Source organism: Coenobita brevimanus, chromosome 29, assembly GCF_032717465.1.
Source record: "Coenobita brevimanus isolate Jiangsu-jjx chromosome 29, ASM3271746v2, whole genome shotgun sequence".
NCBI classification, from domain to species: domain Eukaryota; kingdom Metazoa; phylum Arthropoda; class Malacostraca; order Decapoda; family Coenobitidae; genus Coenobita; species Coenobita brevimanus.
This window is the reverse complement of record NC_136982.1, coordinates 24,281-40,991: the sequence shown is the minus strand read 5'-3', so window position 1 is coordinate 40,991 and position 16,711 is coordinate 24,281. Positions and strand designations below refer to the sequence as shown.

The window sequence follows — 16,711 nt, the reverse complement described above, 5'->3', positions numbered from 1 at the left end:
ACCTCTCCACCCCATCCCTCCATCTCATCCTCGGCCTCCCCCTCCCTCTTCCCCCCTCCACCTCACTCACATACACTCTCTTCGTCAGTCTTTCACCCTCCATCCTCTCCACATGGCCAAACCACCTCAGTGTGTTCCTCATAACGCTTCCTATCACATCCCACATCAACACCACAACGCTCCTTTATATCCTCATTCGTCAGCCTGTCTCTCCACGTGACTCCACAGGCTCCTCTTAAATAACTCATTTCCACTTCTCTCACTCTTGACTTGTGTCCTTCCAACAATGTCCAAGCTTCACTTCCGTACGTTAGAGTTGGTATCACAATACTGTCATGTAGTAACTTTTTCACTTCCATGCTCACTTCCCTGTTTCTTATCACTGCTTTCAAAGAACCAGCAACCTTTCTTCCCTGCTGTACCCTTTCAAGCACTTCACCCTCCAAACCTCCATCCTTACTCATCACACTACCCAAGTACTTAAACGTACTCACATTTTCCAATTCCTCACCATCCAACCTCGCTGTACATTCACTGACTTCACCTCTTTCAAAGACCATCACTTTACTCTTCCCTACATTCAACTTTAGATTCCGTTTCTTACACACACTCTCAAACTCATCTACCAAGCCTTGCAGCTCCCCTTCGTCTTCACTCAACAACACAGTATCATCTGCAAACAACAGTACAGGGAGTTTCCAAACACTATCCTCTCTCACCAGGGCCACTCCAACATCCACTACCCTACCTTGTACCTCTTTTATTACCCCATCCATGTACAGATTGAACAACCATGGAGACATGACACATCCCTGTTTCAAACCAACTTTCAAAGAGAAAAATTCACATAGTTCACCATCCATTTATTAACTCATTCAGCCCTAAAATGTCTTTTTTTCTTTTCCATCCGCTATCTCCTAACGACTGTATGCAGCTTCGGATAGACTTTGGAATTGTTGTGGTCAGATACAGACTCATTAAACCCATCCAATAGATGAGGCATTTCCATAGTTGAATAAAGGCGTCCACTGATAACAGGGGTGAGCAAAAAAGGATGCCTGGCCCGGTTGTGTGTGTAGTGTGGCAACAGGCCAGAACCCGCCCCTGTCTGACCTTCTAGTGGCAGGTGTTATGTAGCCTGCCGTGTCCTTGCCCGCCCTTTCCGTTACACAATAATGTCAGGGTCAACAGTTCGCGTACGCTTCTACTGCGTCTGCTTCACAGTTAAGGCGTGTCCGTCACTTTCCTCCCTGTATCATCATAACAATGAAAACCTGAAAATATTTTTGGGGCACATACCTTCGCCAACACCAATATAATATAAAATTTGCTGCTATAAGTCCTCTTTCCTACCAGAGGAGCAAGTTTGTGGTTTCACATAATCAGTAAAGTGAACGGTCTTTGTCCTGTAACAATATCAGTGAGCGCATACCTCCACCAACGTCAATAAAAGTTATGATATAGTCTTGCATCCGGATCCAGATCCACCTTAAAATGTAATACTTTCGTCCTTAACCCGCTGTCTACCTATCCACCGTAATTCATTAAAATCCGATAACAAACTTTTGAAGTATCTTTTGCACAAATAAACAAACAAACTGGCAGACACGGGTGAATACATAACCTCCTCCAAGTTTGTTGACAGAGGTAGGCACCTACAGGCAGAAAAACTTGTCAGACCTTTAACAGATTCAGAAAATTAGTCGTTCGAGGAAAAAGTAGTAGAGGTAATTTATGCGAACTTTATACCCTCCACTTTTTAAATGCGGGAGCATCTCTATGAGCGGCTCTGTCAATTTAGTCATCAGTAATGTTTAACGTAACGAGGTGCTTCACGCCCGTAAGCTTTGGTAACGTTAGCAAAGCCCAGTATTAGAACCCTGCAGCTTTCACATCTATCTTCCTCCTCCTCCTCCGCCCCTTCTTCTTCTTCTTCCTTTTCTTCTTAGCCCAAATTCCCTCATGCCAGGTGGATGCTTGTTGGTCTAGTGGGTTACGGCGCTCCAACCGGATAGGACACACAAGCTTTTGCATCCGAGGGACGATCGGAGTCTGTTGCTGGGATAATGCCACTCAGGGATTGGCGACTGATCACTGGCATTAGATGTCAGTGTTACATAGCCTGTCCCCGGAGCATATTTCCCTTTCGTAATACGGTTCTGCATCACCCTCCTAGGCGAAATTACCTCTATAGACTTAACCTGACCTAATCTAGCCTAGAATTGGCCTATCCCACTGGGGCTGCCCAACCGTAACACGGAAGGGAAATAGGCTGCCTGGTCTCCATATTTCTGATAGGGCAAAGGCAGATAGATAAATAGATAAATAGGTAGGCAGGCAGATAGATTAGACAGACAGATGGATAGGCTGGTAGGTAGACAGGTGGTCCGTGAGCAGGTTAGGTAGGTAGGTAGGTAGGTAGGTAGAGAGAGAGAGAGAGAGAGAGAGAGAGAGAGAGAGAGAATCCTTCAAGCTAAACGCTTAAATTTTTACTTTCCATACAGCAGTAATTTTACGTCCAGGTCCACAACTGTACATCTGTGTGATCGGAAACAAACGAGAAACATTCTTTGTCCAACATTCTGACCAGCATGAAAATCAGTCTTTGGTTCTACCAATTTCAAGTTGGATGCGCTAACCAATGCATTACCAGCAATCCACGAATATAGAGACCGTCCTTGCCCTTCTGCATTCCACCATCTTCCATTTGGGACGTTTGTATAGCCGGGCAGTGAATCCGTCCCATTATGTCAGTGCCACCACATGAAGGCGTCCCTCAATCTAGCGAATATTCGAGATTCAGTTTATAACCATGATTTACTGAACACTTGATGGGTAATTTGAATAAATTGGGAGGTACCTCTAACATTATATAAATGTGTGTGTGTGTGTGTGTGTGTGTGTGTGTGTGTGTGTGTGTGTGTGTGTGTGTTACAGTAGGTGGTTTGACGATGTCCTAGCATCTCACCCTTACCGATTTATTCTGCATGTTACTCCATGGTGTCCTTTTATACGATATACTCTTTTCACTTTAATTTTACCTAAGATTGTCGTTTCTCCATCTTGGATGTTGAATAGTAACAATAGATTAGAACTAGAAGATGCTAGTCATGAGGAAGTGCTGTGGAAGGGATGCAGAGCAATAACATTGTCTCAATAACTCTGGATTAACGGTACAGTAAAACGCCATACCCTTTTCATTTTAACTTGGCCGGAAATTGTCATCTCCTCATCTTGAGTGCTGAGCTGTAACAACAGATTAGTGCTACAATACAGTGCTGGTCACAGAAGGGTGCTATGGAAAGGACTCTGAACCGTTGCATTGTCATGTTTTGGCACGGAGCTACGTGAATTTAGCTGCAAAAGGACGAAAATCTTGGTCAAGTTAAGGTGAACAAACTATAAATGTCGTCACAGAGACTCGAGGAGTAACTATGTTTAACAAATCCTTATTTCCCCCGTATTCTAAGTAACACTGGCGGCTTCATAGCACTTCCTCCTAAGCGGTTTATTTTGATTATTGAATCTTTGAATTGACCTGTGTATTGCCTATATCGTGTTAATATCGTTATAGTTTGCATCTACACCATACAGAAGGATACTGAGATGCAGTGTGCAGAGTAAATCGCTATGGAAGGTGTATTACGAAATCAACAAAGGCACATGGGACACGAGCCTTTGAAGGGTGTACTGTAAATATTGGCCAAGACTTGCCTACAGCCAGGGTAAGGAGTAGGCAGTGAGTTCAAATATGCCTGACGGGAGTGTGCCTACCCAGATGCATGCGTACGAGTTTGATGATGATGATGATAATAATAATAATAATAATAATAATAATAATAATAATAATAATATTCCAGTCTGTCTGCATGTTATCCAAGCTTTTATTGTCCCAGGGCACCCACTTGACCACCAAGCGCCTTTGTGCTTATATAGTTACCACCCAACATAGTAAATGAACTAAAGCTCTATCTGCCTGTCTATCTATCTACTGTATTTTGTTACATTACAGGACACAACAAACCAAGGACACAGCAGCGGTACACATCCTAACGTGATGGCGTCATCCGAAGCGGCCCGTCCCATTCCGACGCAGACTGTTCAGCAAGAGTTGCAGTGTACAGTCGGCGACAAAAATTCTTTTACTGTTGATGTGAGTCTGCTTCACAGTTAGGGCATGTCCCTCTCTTTCCTCCTTGATGCATCAAATCAGTAAGAATCATCTATGGCCAAACAACCATACCTAGCCTCTCTCAGCTTAGGAATTAGCCTACGGACTGTAGTGGAAGAGGTGAAATACTTGACAACTTTTGTTCTTTTTTATATTATGTTTTCCATCTTTTGGCATAAGATAAACACATATAGTTATTTCAAATGCTTGGTATAATTAAAAGTTTGAAGCCCTGCATCTGTGCTAAAGAGGGATGCTTTTATGTGGTGGCACCGATACAACTGGGTGTTTCCGCTGCCCGGTAATGCAAACTTCCCTTAAATCACTCTGTGCCCTGATAGAGGCTGATGGATTTCGGCACTAGGACAACATCAACCTGCAGTCCACTGGGTTCACGTCCAGATGAGCCTGGGGCAACAACAACAACAACAACAACAACGTCAGGCTTACGTGAATTTAAAAAAAAAAAATCTCTCTCCCAACAGGTGTCAGGATCAGATCAGTCACAAGACGGCGCCAGTGACAAAGTTTCACAGCCTTCTGAATTTGGCGCCAACACCAGAAAATGGACACAGGTGGGTGGCGTATACGTCTTTCTTTTTTTCTTACGTAACAACGATCCCTAGCTTCTCTCAGCTCAATTGATGGCCAGGTAGAGTAAGACTGGAGGGTTGATGTGTCTCGTAATCAAGGAGACTCGTTCCTACCTCAAAACTAAGGCTTGTCAAATTTCATGCAACCAAGACTTACCATTGAAATTGTGGGAGTGGCCCAGTTCCGTCAGATAAAAACAAGCCGGCTATAGTACGAGGAATAACGGCGTCTACAGTTCGTATTTTCTAACCTCACGAAGATCTGACTGACGCCTGGTGGTCTAGTGGTTAGGACACCCCGGTGCCAGGGATGTCCTTGCATATTTTCGATACACAAGAAATTCTCCGGAGGCTTTTCAGTTATAAAATATCACCAGATTAAGTTGATCATCCACCCATAAATGTCCAGAATTAAGATAGCCTAGCCTCGGGATCCTGCTTCTCTAAGGGGATAATATGGGATAGGCTGTTACTGGTTAACTACTGTGCTCTTGACTGTGGTACGTCTCTGTTTGTACTGTGTAGTTCTGACTTCTTGACAATCATCCTGTCAGCTCGAGCATTTATTCATTTATTTATCTACTTCTTTTATCTATTTATTTATCTTTATCTACTTATTTATAACCATTCCGTATTTTTTCATTCAACTCAGAATAGACTTTTTTTTTTTTCGAACTTGAGATTTTTAAGATACAGCCTGAACAAACCCCTTTAGTATGAAAGGCGTTTCCTAAGTTGAAAAAATTGTGTGTGTGTGTGTGTGTGTGTGTGTGTGTGTGTGTGTGTGTGTGTGTGTGTGTGTGTGTGTGTGTGTGTGTGGTGCTGTATTTTTTTATTTTATTATGTCCTTTCCCTGCGAAGTTATTTAGTAATTTCACAAAGGAGTCAAAATATCAGCACTCTGTACACCAGCTGACTCGTTCCAGCAGCACATGAGAACTGAGATACGAAATGAAGGACTGAAGTTTGATACTGACTTGCAGGTTTTGGCGTGTGTGGGAGCAGCGCTGGGACAGGCCTGCGCGGGAACGGTCAGCGGGTGGACAGGAGGGGTACTGCCTGCCTTACAAGCTGACCCCACCATTGCACCAACCATATCGCAGGCCTCGTGGATAGGTAGGGTAGAGTGTGTGTTCAGGTAGTCTCTCTCTCTCTCTCTCTCCATTACATATTGCTACATCCAGGCGATTTCTTTCTTCGGTTGGGTAGGTCAGTTTTTAAGTGCCACAAGCCACCGCCATGCATACAGGCCAAGCCATACAACTAGCCATACCACACTAGGGATCATTTTATAGATTGGTAATGATAGATATTCATATAGATATTTAGATAGATATATATTAGATAGATATAGATATTGATAAATAGCTATTAATATAGATAGGTAGACAGATAGATAGATAGATAGATAAATATTAAATATACGGGTAGATAGTTTAAACAGGCAAGGATTTAGGTGGGGCATGGGGACCTACGCCTTCCTATTTTCGATAGACTAATGATTACTTATAAACGGACGATGTTTTTTACCAAAATATACGGCATAAATATTTTACTGCACTTATATTGTTCATATTATTTTACTTTAATAATTAAAACTGAGATAAATAAGAGTACAATATTATTTTTAATTGTTTAAATGCGTTATGTGATACTTCTACTAGGATACGCTCCCTCCCCCTCCCTTTTTCAAAGTGATGGATCCAGTCTTGAGTTAAATAGATATATGCATAGAGATAGATATGGATATGGATACGGTTATGAGAGATGTGAAAACAAGATTTGCAGAGAGGAGTGTGAGACATGGAAGATTTGAATTCAGTCATGCTATCTGGAGTTTAGCATTATTTCTAGCTATGAACACTCTCATGCAGGAAACATTCAGCCACAAGTAAGCAAAGGCAAGGTCTATGTTGTGCCTTATATTTTTACAACTATTATTACAGGGAGCTCTTTTATCCCCCATACATTCCTGCATCTATTGGGAAGTAATTAGCATGTTTTGTTACCTGGTTTAGACTCCAATCCTTAGAAATCATTAGCTATATTCGTATATGTGGACAACCTTAATATGGAGAATATTTAAAAGGAAGCGTGACGTATTTAGATTGATTAATTGATTGATTGACTGTAGTGGGTGCCAGTCGACATTCTGTACCTCTTTTATTCCATCTTAGCCTAAAATTTCCATCTCCCCATCTTAACCATCAAGCTGTAACAATAAATTAACACTAGAAAATAATACCAGTCACAAAGAAGTGCTGTGGAAAGGATGTGCAAATATAGGAGTGTCTGTTTCTGCCACTGAGCTACGTGAAATAAACAGCAAAAGGATGAAAATCTGGGCCAAGTTAAGGTGAAAGGAATCTAGTGCCTGTTAATTTTCACTTGAGCTGCAGTGCCACGTAGGGTTTACAATGGGTGGCGTGGTAGGTGGCTGGATGATGGACGGTGTGTGACGCTGCACTACCCTACCTCTCACTGTACAGCCGCTACTGCTACCCCTGTGGATGTATTTTGAATTATCTGTACCGCCCTAACGTCTTCGAATATTCCAGCGTCTTTTCACGCATTATAGTCAAAGTGGTCATGGAATGACCGACGAATCTTTAACAAGCAAGTTTAAAGGTGTCTTCTGCAGAGTTTATCATCTGAATTAGCGACCGCCGGAGTTCTGTGTAGCAAATGAACTAGTGCGTGTTGATTTCCTTTTCGCAGTGTCGGTAATGCCGCTGGCAGCCATAGTGGGAGGTGTGTTGGCGGGTTGGCTGATGGACAGTGTGGGTCGGCGCGCCACCCTGCTTCTCACTGTGCCGCTTTTATTGGCCATGTGGACGGCGCTGGGACTGGCCAACAACGTAGCCTGGATCATCACGGGGCGCGCCGCCGGGGGACTTGCCACTGGTCTCGTCCTTACTTCCAGCCAGGTAGGAATGACATATGGATATCACCCCTCAGCATTCCTTTGCATGTTGTTTATATAGTTTTCAGTATTCACATACTTTCCATTAATAACATATCATCTGAATCAACATTCACCAGACTCAGACCTCCACCTAAAACTCTTGCATTCACCTCCCTTACAACACCATCCATGTAAATATTAAACAACCAAGGCGACATAACACATCCCTGTCGCAGCCCCACTCTCACAGGAAACCAATCACTCACAGCATTTCCCACTCTTACACACGCTCTACTATTTACATAAAAACTTTTCACCCCTTTTAGTAATCTACCATCAAGTCCATACAATCTTAAAACAGTCCACAAAGCCTCCCTATCAATTCTATCATACGCTTTCTCTAAATCCATAAATGCTCAAAATACATCCTTGCCTTTCGCTAAATACTTTTCACACACTTGTCTCACAGCAAACACCTGATCAACGCATCCCCTCCCTCTCCTAAAGCCACACTGCTCATCACCAATCACTCCCTCTGTACCCTCTTTAACTCTCATAATTAACACTCTACCATACACCTTACCTACAACACTCAACAGACTTATACCCCTAAAGCTAGTACATTCATACTTATCACCCTTGCCTTTATACAACGGGTCCACACAAGCACTTGCCCAGTCAATTGGGACCATACCTTTCTCAAAGCACACATTCAACAATCTTACTAACCAGTCAACAATAGTCACTCCACCACCCTTCAGGCATTCCACAGCACACCCATCCATACTTGCCGCTTTCCCTGTTTTCATCTCCTTTACTGCCTTCTCCACTTCCTCCTTCGTGATCAAAGAATCATTTAACTCTCCCAATACATTTAGTCCTTGCACCCTTCCATCCGCCACAATCTCAGCCACCCTTTCCTCCTCTACATTTAACAATCTTTCAAAATACTCTGCCCATCTCTTCCTTACTGCATCCATCTCAATTAACATCCTTCCATCCTCTGCTTTTACTCGTTCTTCCTTCCCAGACTCTCCCTTTCGCACCCTTTTCCCTCCTTCCAAAACATTTTCTTATTCTGTTGAAAATTCTCTGTCAGCCGCCTACCCCACCTCTCATCTGCTGCCACTTTAGCATCACGCACAGCCCTTCTCGCTCTATTCCTCTTTTCCTTATACCTTTCATATGACATCTCATCCTTCCTCTGCAGCCACACTTCATATGCACGTCTCTTCTCAGCCACAGCCATACTTACTTCCTCGCACCACCATTCACTTCCTTTTCTTACACCACCACCCACACGTCTCACACCACACACCTCTTCTGCATGCCTCACCACAGCACTCTTAAACAACTGCCATTCCTCCTCCACGCTGCCATTTTCCCGATCTTTCACTGCGTTCCACTCATCTTTCAATTTCTCGTGATACTCTATCTTTTTCTCTCTTTTATCCAACTCACTCACTTTCAAAACCTCCCTGCCACACCTAACCCTCCTAGCTCTCACCCATCTCTTACCTACTCCTAACTTTCCCTCCACCAGGTAGTGGTCAGACATACCTCCACCCTCCCCTCTCAGAACTCTCACATCCAGCAATCTTCCTATTACATTCCTAGACATAACCACATAGTCCATCAAAGCTCTAACAACAACCCTTCCACCCTCCTGTCTCACCCATGTATACTTATAAATATCTTTTTTCTCAAACAGCGTATTCCCAATCACCATCTCTCGCTCAACACACATCGCTATCATTCGTTCCCCATTTTCATTTCTTCCAGGCACACCATGCATACCAACTACGCCTTCAGCTGCTACATTTCCCACTCTAGCATTCAGATCTCCCATCATTACCACATTCACATTCGCTCCAAAACTCTGCAGACACTCATCAACATCATTCCAGAAAGACTCCCTCTCTTGTTCATCCCTTTCACTACCAGGCCCATATGCACTCACAAACACCCACAACTCACGTTCAAATTTCGCTTTCACCCACATCAGTCTCGATGACACCTCCTTCCATTCAATCACACATTTCCGTACTTCCGGACTCACTAACAAGGCCACGCCTTCTCTTGCCCTTCTTCTATCAACACCTGACAATCTTCCATTCACACTTCCAAACATAGATTCTCCCTTCCCTTTCATCTTCGTTTCACTCAGAGCTAACACATCCAATTTTCTTCTCACAAACATTCTCCCAATCTCTTCTTCAGAGGAGAGATTGAGACAGTTGGTAGAGGAGTTTGGAAGGGTGTGTGAAAGGAGGAAATTGAAAGTAAATGAGAATAAGAGTAAAGTGATGAAGTGTACGAGGTTGATAGATGGTAGGGGGATGAATATAGTTTTGAATGGTGAGTTGCTTGAGGAGGTAGATTGTTTTAAATATCTAGGGTCACATGTTGCTGTGGATGGAAGAATAGATGCAGAAGTGAAGTTTAGAATAAATGAAGTAGGAAAGGTGCTGGGAGGAATGAAAAAAGTGTTTAAATGTCGTTCGCTTAGAATGGATGTAAAGAGAAGGCTGTATGATGGTGTAGTGGTACCGACTGCGTTATATGGGGCTGAAACATGGAATATGGGTGTAGCAGAGAGGAAAAGTTTGAATGTAATGGAGATGAGGTGTCTGAGGAGTATGTGTGGAGTGACGCGTATAGATCGGGTGCGAAATGATGAAGTGCGAAGGAGAACTGGAGTTGTTCGGGAGATGGCTGGTAGAGTTGAGCAGAGGGTGTTGCGATGGTTTGGGCATATGGAGAGAATGGATAATGAGCGATTGGTGAAAAAGATAACTAGATCTGATGTGAGAGGTGTAAGGCTGAGAGGAAGACCACGAATAGGATGGATGGACAGTGTGAAGAGAGCACTGGATGCGAGAGGGATGTCTGTTGAGCAAGGAAGAGTGGCTGTGCGTGACAGAAATAAATGGAGAGAAATTATGAATGAATAAGTGATGACGCAGCCCTGAGGGGATATTCTCCTGCATTTGGTCTGATCAGCTAGTCAGGTCAGGTGCAGGTAAGGGGATGGGTCTGTTATGATGTGGCAGGGGTAAACCAGTTCTGCTGTCGGGCCCTGCTGTGGATGTCACTGATTGCATTGCGCAGTTGACCCTTGTGCGGTGTGATGCGGTGAGGATCTGTCCGTTCTCCCCTTTGGGGCTAAGATGCGAATGAATGTGTTTGAATGGATGAGTAAATGGGGAGTGTGTCGTCCTGTCTTGGCTACCTCCCTTTCCTTGGGGGAAGCAGCCTAGGTATATAGATAGTATATAGATAGAATAACATACAAGAGGATACTGAGATGTAATGAGCAGAATAAATCACTATGGAAGAGGGGTTGCGAAATATTTCTATCTATATACAATTTCTATCTGTTGCCACATGCCTTAATCCCCTAAGGCGTGGATACAAACAAATAATCACCAAGTCGCTCTGTCCTTTGCCATTTGGTTGCCCTTTCTCCAACTCACGCTCCCTTCTCTCATGTACAGTACACCTCTCCACTCCATCCCTCACCTCGTCCTGGGTCTCCTCCTCCAGCCGACTCACATACACGAAATCTACTGCCTTTAATTTTGCTTCTTCTTTTTACTCGTGTATAGGTGTTTACAAGTGAGGCATGCGAGAGTCACCTGCGAGGCAAGATGTCGTCAATGCCCACACTCTGCTTCACCCTGGGCACCCTGACGTCATACACAAGTGGTGCGTTGTTGCCGTGGCGAATGAGCTGCTTGCCTTGTGCATCCGTGTGTGTGCCCATGGTCGTTATCTTACTCCTGTCTCCTGAAACACCGTACTGGTTGCTGCTGAAGGGACGGGAAGAAGATGCTGAAGAGTCCTTGCGCTGGCTGCAGGGGAACAAGTGTGATTTGGGCCCTCAACTGAAGCTCATGAAGGAGAAGATTGATTCCGTAGGCGCCAAAGTGGACTACCGTGAACTGTGGCATCCAAGGACCCGGGGCCCACTTATGATCGCCCTATTTATGCAAGCGGTGCAGCAGCTGTGCGGGGGAACTCTGCTGTTTTTCTATACAACAACCATCTTTCAAGCTGCAGGACAACCAGACTCCCAGTACGCTACGGTGTACACAGGTATAGTTGCCTTGCTTTCATCTCACTGAACTGGATCACTCCCTCAACTTGACTACGTAAGATGTGTGCAACTCGTCCTCCACAGCCGTCTGTTGCTCGTGGCAGCGCTAGTGTAGGTTTGTTTTCCCCTGCCACGAGTTGAATACTGTGTCGTGGTTGTATAAATACAGTGAGCTTTAGTTATGAGGTAGGAATGAGTCTCCATGGTTACTAGACAAATGAACCCTCCAGTCCGACTACATTGAGCCATATAATGAAATATCTCGAAGTGTAATAACATAATCTGTGGACTTTTTATAAGTTCCATCTTACTAAAAAAAAAATGTTTTTCATAATGTCTTGACAACCCAGGGCTTGCTACGACTACTACTGTTACTGCTACTGCTACTGTTATTATTGTTGGTGGTAGATGGAGGTGTCCATCATCCACTCACTCGATGTAGTTCTCTCTCTCTCTCTCTCTCCCTCTCTCTCTCTCTCTCTCTCTCTCTCTCTCTCTCTCTCTCTCTCTCTCTCTCTCTCTCTCCTGGTAACTGCACTGAGTGATAGACAAAATGCTTCCCTGTATCACAGAAAACCATTTCTTACGTTGGGTGGTAGCCATATAGCCAACTGACGCCTGGTGGTTTAGTGGGCAAAGCTATCTAGGTAGGTGGGGTCTGTATGGGTTCTAGCTGAGGGATGGTTGGGGTTTCTGGCTCCCGTAGCGCAACAAGAGGGCAGGCCAGGCTGGTCACAATTGCCTTAAATGTCGGCACTGGGCAGCCTAGCACCGGGCCCCTACGTTCTTGTTACTTTGGGGTAAGAAGGGATGGATATATTATTATTACTAGTTTATTATTGTTTGTAATAGTAGTAGTTATAGTAGTAGTAGTAGTAGTGATAATAGTAGTTGTAGTAATAGTAGTAGTGGTAGAAGCAACAGTAGTAGTAGTAGCAGTAGTAGTAGTTTTGTTGTTGTTGTTGTTGTTGTTGACATCATCATTATTATCATTATTATTATTTTTTTTTACATATACAGGGTTGGCGCAGTTGGTGTCATCAGGGATGTCGTTGGTGTTGGTGGATCGCGTGGGTCGCAGAGCTCTAATGGCCGCCTCTACGTCGGTGGTTGGCGTCACGCTGTTATGCATGGGCGGCAATCAGGTGGTGTGGGAGGCAGGGGGCGTGGTGTGGCCCTGGCTGCCCCTCCTTCTGGCAATAGTAACTGTCAGCGGATACTGTATGGGGTGTCGCTCGGTGCCGCTCATCCTCTCAGCCGAACTGTTCAATACGTCGAGTCGGTCCAGAGCTCAGGCCGTCTGTATGGTGGCCAACCGCGCCTTCAATATGGTCGTTATGCTGGTAAGGCCAACACTCCCACACTGTTAAATACGTATGCACTCCCACATTCTAAATTACATGTTCACCTTCACACTCTAAATCAATTCTTCACTTTCACGCCATAAATTATTTGTTCTCTTTTTCACGCTAAATCGATTCTTCACTTTCACATTCAGAGTTGATCGTTCCCTTTCAGACTCTAAATTTATTGTTCACTTACACCTCTTAAATTAATTGTACACTTTCACGTTCAAAGAAGGGCGTAAATCACTACTAAAAGATAACTGAAAGGGACAGGAGTAGGTGACAGAATTATTCCTCCCTTCTATATATATATGACCTGCAGCCCAATCGTACTTCCAACAGAGATATAGATAAGTAAATAAATGAATAAATAAATAAATAACAAATGAATGAATAATGATTAAATACACGTGTCCGCAGATAAATTTTTTGAACCTGGAGAGTACAGTAGTTATTATTTTTATGTTTTATTTAAGGAACGTTGTGGCGTTGATGTGAGTGTAAGAGTGCCATGAGATATGCTTTAAGAAGGTTTGGCCATGTGGAGAGGATAGAGCATGAGAGACTGGGGAAAGAGTCTTTGTGGGTGAGGTGGAGGGGGAGGGAAGGGGGAGACCACAGATGAGATGGAAGGGGAAGGGAGAAGGGGGAGACCATAGATGAGATGAGGGGATGGAGTGAGAGACAGCCTATATGAGGGAGAAGGACTTTGCTTTATATGTAACTGTACTCGTTATAGTTATGTACTGTTGTTTCCAGAGCTACTTATTTCTGTGTTCTATCTATGGCTTTGTATCATATGCAGCTAAGTCAGTCAGTCTTCACATGGGCTGTATTCAGAGTGGCATAGGAGGCTTAGTAGCACCTCTTCCTTTGCGATTTATTTTGCATATTACACCATAAAATTTTCTTCTATTCTACGTATATCCAGGGTGGCCAATAAAAATCCACTAGAAATTCATGTGGCAGCATCTTACGTGTTGTGGTGACGGTTCAGTCGGCTGGTGTGGTCGTGGTTGTGGCAGTGGGAGTAGGTAATGAAGAAATGATTAAGGTTAGACACTAGTAGCGCTAACTGAGCCGTCCCCACAATACAGGAAAGGTGTAACGTGGAGAAGAAATGGATATGGAAGAGGTGTTACGAAATATCCAGATCCTCCTGGATGCAATGGAAGTTTACCCATCACGAACGCTGCCAGTCTTTGCTATGTTTTCGTCGTGCCCACATATAGACTCCTATTCGACATCTTGTGTATCGCGAGGATGGCTTAGTCTGAGGGTATGGGGACCGCAGATATTTTGGCAACTTCACGAATAAAGTCAAATCAATAAATAAGTAATCAATAATGCTATCAGTCGACGTAAAAAAAAAAAAAATAATAAAGCAAGATCAGGGTTATGGGAGACAGAAAACGATGCAAGGTAGATATTTTATGCTGTTTTTACTCCAACTTTGCCTAAAATTGCCATATCTACATCTTGAATGCTGAGTTGTAACACTAGATTAACACTAGAGTATAATGTTAGTCACAGAGTGCTATAGTTTTGTGTTTTGTCTTTTTTCTGACAGTGAACCATGTGATACTGGCTGCACAAGGACGCAGACCTGGGCCAAGTTAGATTAAAAAGAGTATAGTTCCTCCACCTTAACTAGGCGGATATTTTCGTCACTTACCAGCTTGTTTCCCATAGCTCAGTGGCAGAATAGGTCAGTACAACGATTCTTCATCCTTTCTGTTAACTTCTTTGTGATTAACACTGTGTCCTCGTATTAATCTCATGTTAAATCTCAGCATTCAAGGGCTGGAGATGGCTGTTTTAGGCCAAGTCTCAGTGAACGGAGCACAGGAACTCAATACATGAAAATTTGCAGGAGGAGAGCATTGCCCGTACCCTCCTGTATATCCTCCATGTATCTATATTATAATGATCCGATTTCTGTATTTATGTTTGTTTGTTGCCATAACAGCAAAAACGGCGCAACGTAGCGCAATTTTTGTTCGAGCAAGGTACAGTTAAATGGTCTAAGTTGAAAAATAAAACAATTTCTAGTCCAGTTGGGCCACTGGTTCCCGAATTATGACCCATCTCTGGCCTTTTGCTTCAAATTTTGTATTTGCTTTTAGTGGAGAGGATGGATTCGCTCTTGGTCCGGCACTGAAATTGCCAGCATGACCAAAGAGAGAAGAGTGACGTGTTTGTTGTATTATCACTCTCTCGCCTCTCCTTCCTCCATCCTTATACTCCTAAAATTGTATACTATAATGCTATGGTATAGTTTAGTATAATAACAAACACTACTATCCTGCCTCTCTCTCTCTCTCTCTCTCTCTCTCTCCTCAACGGGTGTCCCTGCAGGATAATAATAGGGGAAAATTCCTCGCTTCGTCTCGCTCTCGGCATGAGTAATTCAAATCTGTGTTACCTTTCGACTGAAAATAGGAATTAACTTGACATCGAGCGGAGCGCGCCGAAGGCTGTCTTTAAGCTAGTTCCTGTAATTCTGTAATAATTTCCCTCTATATTTTTTTATTTGATGGAGACTCCTTCACGTGGTGGCACCGATATGACTGAGCAGCTCCTCCACCCGGTTATGCAAACATCCCCCTACTTCCTCCTTACCCTCTAAAAGAGGATGGTGGCCTGCTGGAAATAAGGTAGCTTCAGCCTACAGTGAAGTACGAATGACTCTGTGGTTCATTTCACTGGACAAGCTGTTGATACGCTCTCCCTGTTTTGTGATTTTTCATTCCTTGTTTTCTCGTTCCTTCGTCACCATATCCTTAGGTGGAAAAATAGTGTTATGATGATGATGATGATGATGATGATGATGACAGAAGCGAAGGTGAAGATGATGACGAAGGCGATGACGAAAAACAAAGCGATTGTGATGATGATGATAATGACGATGGTGATGATGATTACTATTGTTGTGTTTCAGACATTCCCGTCGTTCATGTTAGCAGCGGGCCTATCAACAGTGTTCTTCGTCCACGGTGGCATCAGTTTAGCCTGCAGCCTGGTGACCGTCCTCTGGCTGCCTGAAACCAAGAACAAAAGCCTGGAAGAGATACAGGAGTTTTTCGAGGAACGCGCAACGATAAAGAAACCTGTGTCTTAGTTCTCCACGGATCCTATGAGTCACTCTAACATGAATATAATCGTATGCTAGCGTTGTCTCGATCATGAAAGGGGCAACTGTACAGTATTAACAATTTCAGGCTCCTGTGATTAACCTGTAGCCTATATATCGCCCAGAGTTGACTGGGAGAGTTGTCCTCACCATGAGAGGGTTACTGGTACCAGAATAAACTCTCAAGTTCCTGTGACTCACTCTAGCCTGAATAAAATCAGTGGAGTAAGCTGGAAGAGAACACTAGAGTTGTCCCGACCTTATGGGGATTAATGGTGCCAGTAAAAACACCCTCAGGCTCCTCTACTTTAACCTGTATATAATTGTCTGGAATTAGATTGGAGTACTAGTGTTGTCACGGCACCAGTAATGACATTCTGGGACTCCTGTGACCCAGTCAAAGCTGAATATAATCATGTGGTGTCAGATAAATAGTTATATTTTAATGTGTCTAATGTTAAAGT

At 43.6% G+C, this 16,711-nt stretch overlaps 1 protein-coding gene across 1 annotated transcript; it reads left to right on the top strand.

The window, feature by feature from the left end:
* The first annotated feature begins 4,736 nt into the window (after positions 1–4,736).
* LOC145394897 (facilitated trehalose transporter Tret1-like) lies at positions 4,737–16,235 on the top strand. The gene is made up of 6 exons (XM_080268649.1): positions 4,737–4,746; positions 5,677–5,880; positions 7,483–7,691; positions 11,278–11,767; positions 12,789–13,111; positions 16,056–16,235. The coding sequence occupies exons 1-6, from the start codon at positions 4,737–4,739 to the stop codon at positions 16,233–16,235; spliced, it is 1,416 nt and encodes a 471-aa protein (XP_080124775.1).
* The last annotated feature ends 476 nt before the right edge of the window (positions 16,236–16,711 follow it).